We start from the raw sequence: 4,825 nt of genomic DNA on the forward strand, positions 1-4,825 counted from the left end.
AGTTGAGGGGCGCTAATTTGCAAAATATGACGATTTTTGGGGACGAGAGAGTAATTTTTTGGGGGGGCGTGCTCCCCCACGGCCCCTAGATACGCCACTGTGAAGGAGCCGTTATTTCAACAAAAAAAAAAAACAATGCCTGAAAACGAAAAAAAACCCAAAAAAAAACAGCAGCTTCTATTTTCTGATAGCACCAAAAATAATTGCTTTATAAGCCGCATGGTTATCTCATCTAACCTAGCCTAGTTCTAGGCAGGAATACATCATGTTTGCTAATGCCATCAGGCAAGATTAGTCAGACTTGACCTGTACGTTCACCTGGGCCAAGCAACAAAATGGTCTTTGTGGTGTTAATAGTAAACAAGTTTTGTTTGATCTTTTTGCACACGAGCTTCTGAAAACATACCAGACTCTAATACAAATTAGTGCAAACTTGAGAATAGGCAAACTATGTGGAACGCAAACTGACGAGGTCATGGTTGAATTTTATTATAATTATTATACTATGTGATTGAACTGGTTGTTGTCAGCACCTGAATTAGTAGCTTGCGATCTTCCTCAATGTGTTTGTGAGTGTTCTCTTGCTCCTGCTTCTGTTCAGCTTTCATCGGTACGTTGATGTTCACTCGAAGCTTCTTGCTGCAAACCATAGAAATGATTACTTTGAAACAGTGAGTTTATTTGAAGTGGTCACAAGTTGTTTAACAAAGCAAATAATTATAATATTACTTACATTATCAATAATAATAATACTACATATGTTTATGTATTATTAATTACACAATCAATTACATCAAAAACATTAAAATAATAAAATTGTAATAAATATAATTAAGGAATTTACACCACACATATATTTCAAGTTGGCAAGAAAAATGCCTGTACTCAAAAGTTAAAACTAATATCTGTTTTGCATGGTTCTTTCCATAAAGATATGTTTGATAAATCTACTAAAATGTATGGATTTGTATGTATACACAGGTATTGAGTATTATTCTGTTTTGTGCACTTACTTTTTGTATGCAAGATAAAGTTTGACTTCAGTTGTAGGTTTCAGTTCTTCATCAGGACTATCACACTCCTAAAAAGTAATATTTCTGGTAATTTAAAATCAACCAAATATAACCCCACCAAAAAACAATACAATGTGTATAGTACAGTAGTAAAATAACTGCCCAAAATACAATACAATGTGTATAGTACAGCAGTAATATAACCCCCCAAAAAACAATACAATGTGTATAGTCTGTAATGTAAGTAATAAATTAGGTTTAATATTTTCTAGTACTAGCATTATTGACAGCTCCCAAAACTGGTCTCTCCTATTGTTTAAAGAAGCGTTCGCTATACGTAGACTACACCCTTTGCTTAACAATGGGCTCAGAGCTTCAAAAGAGCTTTCTTTGTTTTTGTAGGTATCTTTGATCATTAAAGTAAGAATGCTTTGATCTTTTGTTTAAATCACTGCTACGTCACCTACTAGAGGTAATGTTTTGATTGGTTAAACACTTTTGGTACTAGTGCATATATGCTTGCTAATATGGATAATTTTTCATTCCTGACGTTGACATAATTAATGTCGAAATATTGAATCTCAACACGATGGCGTGTATTTCAATACTTGGAGTATGTATTATACTTTCTTATGTGTATAGTACAGCAGTAAAATAACAACCCAAAGAACAATACAATGTGTATAGTACAGCAGTAAAATTTCAAGGTTTCAACTGAACTTCTGAAGTTATCTATGTTGGTTTCTTTCTGGAGCATAAAGTGCATCTGTATCCTGAACACTACATAGGGCTATATCACATAAAATATCAATTAATTTTTTATTAATATTCACAGAAACAGAATACAATAATTTTTCTCCTTTATGCAACTGTATTAATTAATGCAATACCATTATATACTTGTGTTTTATTTGTACATGAAACAATAGAAAGGCTGGATTTATGTTTTAGTGATGTAATACCTGAAAGCCAACACAAACAGCGGTGTATAATGTATCCCCCCTCCCCAGTGCGAGTTATTATCGAGGACAGTCCTTAGGGCTAAATGTTTAATATTCTTTAAAGCAACTGACTTTGATGCAGATCTATCACATCCTTATTTAACTCGCACAACATTGAATTGGGTTTGAGTTGTACATACTTTGTTATTATTTTCTGATTCAAACGTGTTTTTATTTGTAAGGACACTTACCAGAAGCTTTGATTTTACTAAAATCTGTAAAACCTGCATCACAATGTCCTGAGAAATAAAGTAAAATTACAAACAAGTTAAACACACAGCATTGAGAGACATATAACCATTATAGGTAGGTAGCAGGTCAATGGAACAAGGTATAAAAAAAATCTCACCATAGCTAGGAACACCAAGCAATCGGATACAAGAATCAAGCATTATAATTTTGAATTAGTTGAAATCCATTTAAGTTCCAATTTAAGAGCTTAATAGGTTAGTTATTTGCTGCAAACGTATGGCCTAAAATAACCAATGTCTTTTAAAAAGAATTTTATTCTAATAATATAAATCTAAGTTTGAAATGAATGTAAACAATAGAGAAAGACAGTACCATTTTGATCTGTGTGTTTTCTTGTAACTGTTGGACAGTGAATGACTTTGCCGAGTTGAACTGCAGTAATACCGCCATTTGAAATGTTGATGCCTGCAGAGTGTACCTATTCTTGAAGCAATTTGTCACCAGCTCCCCCTTGGACATGTGAAACAACCACATCAACTTACGGCCTGAATGCTGACTTGCATAGAATGTGGTGAAGCGTTGAAAACTTTTCTCCAACTGTTGTGATGAATAGTAAGTAGAGAAAACATACGTTATTCTGTCTTCTGTTAATTGAGAGCAACAGTTAGTGTAAACTGGTATTAATGATTCTGTGCGTCGTATTCTACCAAACTGCTTTATCAGCGATACAGTTTAAGCACATAGTTCTTTTTGGAAGATATATCTACAATTAGTGTGTTACATCATCAGTTATACTTGCTACAAAAGAAATTTTGTTGGTAGTCCAAATCACATGAAAACCTTCTTACACTTTGACTGCCAAAGACAGAGATCTCCGTCTTTTAAATCCGAACTGTTGACCGCCAAAGACGGAAATCTCCGTTGTTTTCATTTTCCTTTTTTACATGATAGAAGGGGTATGTCTGAATTTCTAGAAAATCTCTAAAATGTTCAAATCGGTTGGGACCACATATATTTCACTATTTCAATGTGATCTATTCTCAGTGGCCTCATATTGCATGGTGATACTGAAACGCGATTATCTCAGCTTCATTGATCAAAACTTACCTCACTTGGAAGGTTGAAGGCAAATCCTTGCTGAAACGGCCAGGAACCGGAGCTTAGCACTTGGATGGCAAAATCTATATCCAATGGATTGGTTTGTAAATGTCCCTTGAACCGCTCATTTAAGTCCTTACTTAATCCTATATCTTGGAACATTCGCTGAAGCTTTGAGGTGTATTCAAATCCACATGCTTGCTGAAAAAGTTAAATTAAAACACACACATGTTCAATTCAAGTTTTTGATTGCCAAATTTAAATATTTCTATTACATATTTATGTGTTTTGTCAAGTACTTTGCTTCAGGAAAGTTGGAACAATATAAATTCATAGACAGTGTGCTTCCTTAACCCCAAGGACCACCAAAAAATTGAGATGGTCTATATAGGATATTTAGGAATTATATTCAGTAACATTTATTCAAATCGAAATATGTGAAAGTAAACAATTAATAGCTATAAATTACGAATTAGGAAATTGAAAATGGGAGCCTGAATGGGTTAACCCCAAGGACCACCACAAAATTGAGGCCTATATGGAAAATATAGGAATCATTTAGAACTTGTAACTTTACTGATCCTTAACTGATAGTTGACTATATATACGCCTGTGCCCTGGATATTTGTTCAGTCTGTTAATTATTAAGATAAAAAACTTGTTAAGCTATGGGCTAATAATAATAGTTAAACAGCAACTTGCATCTTTCCATAACAGGGGCTGTATGAACCAGTACACCAGGGTGACCCAATACTCATTTTGAAAGATATATTGTTTTCTTTATAATGCTCATGAGCCAATTGTGTACACTGGGCAAATGATTGATTTACAGTCCTTATTCGAGAAGACTTGTTCCACCTCCAGAACCATAGTCGAGCATGCCATTCAAACCAGCGCCGATATTATGCCTGTAGGTTGTGGCGCCCCCACCTTAACTGCTCAGCTATTTGACTCGCCAACAATACTAAATGCGATAATAGAGTATTATTTTTACTATCATGAAATACTACCTTTAGTTTTGAGATCATGCTAGCCTCTGCATCATCGCTTGCTGAATTATGCTGAACTAGCCTCTTAGCCAGCATCTTAGAGTAGAACTTTTGGAAAACATCCTTATCATCAATGTATTTGAAGACAACCATCTACAATTTCAGAAAAGGAAAGGAAAATTGTAAATGATTATTTTATGGTAAGAATTGTTTTCACCAATGTATTGAAGATGCATTTGATATATAATCAAATTTTGAAGCGATATAAAAGATTAATTGATGTTTGAGATTAATGATGTTAGACTGTTCAGCAATCATTTTCATGATTGGTTTCTGTAAAATATGGTAGTAGTGTGTGATATAATAATACAATATTTATTATATTAAAAAACTGTTTAATTTTTGTATTTTGTCCAAAGATTACATGTAAGGTACAAATGCAACAATCAGTTACAGCAATAAGAGTCAATTAATCAACTTTATTTACCACTTGATTGAGAGTGTCCTCTAGTTCAGCTTCTTCAGGGTTCTT

The 4,825-nt window shown here is 33.8% G+C and overlaps 1 protein-coding gene across 1 annotated transcript; it reads right to left on the reverse strand.

Annotated features, from left to right (window-relative positions):
* Positions 1–503: 503 nt before the first annotated feature.
* On the reverse strand, positions 504–4,446 carry LOC117114570 (cullin-1-like). Its single transcript, XM_033258246.1, has 6 exons — positions 4,315–4,446; positions 3,314–3,505; positions 2,579–2,803; positions 2,206–2,253; positions 1,014–1,081; positions 504–639 (listed from the first exon to the last, which is right to left on the reverse strand). The coding sequence occupies exons 1-6, from the start codon at positions 4,444–4,446 to the stop codon at positions 504–506; spliced, it is 801 nt and encodes a 266-aa protein (XP_033114137.1).
* Positions 4,447–4,825: the final 379 nt, after the last annotated feature.

Source organism: Anneissia japonica, unplaced genomic scaffold (genome assembly GCF_011630105.1).
Source record: "Anneissia japonica isolate Jap-2015-1 unplaced genomic scaffold, ASM1163010v1 scaffold33022_len4825_cov148, whole genome shotgun sequence".
In the NCBI taxonomy this organism is placed as follows: Eukaryota; Metazoa; Echinodermata; class Crinoidea; order Comatulida; family Comatulidae; genus Anneissia; species Anneissia japonica.

Coding starts and splice junctions, on each gene's coding strand:
- LOC117114570 (XM_033258246.1), bottom strand. CDS start 4,446: ATGGTTGTCTTCAAATACATTGATGATAAGGATGTTTTCCAAAAGTTC. Junction 2,804..3,313: donor CCTTCAACCTTCCAAGTGAG/GTAAGTTTTGAT, acceptor TCATCACAACAG/TTGGAGAAAAGTTTTCAACG. Junction 640..1,013: donor CTTTATCTTGCATACAAAAA/GTAAGTGCACAA, acceptor TATGGTTTGCAG/CAAGAAGCTTCGAGTGAACA.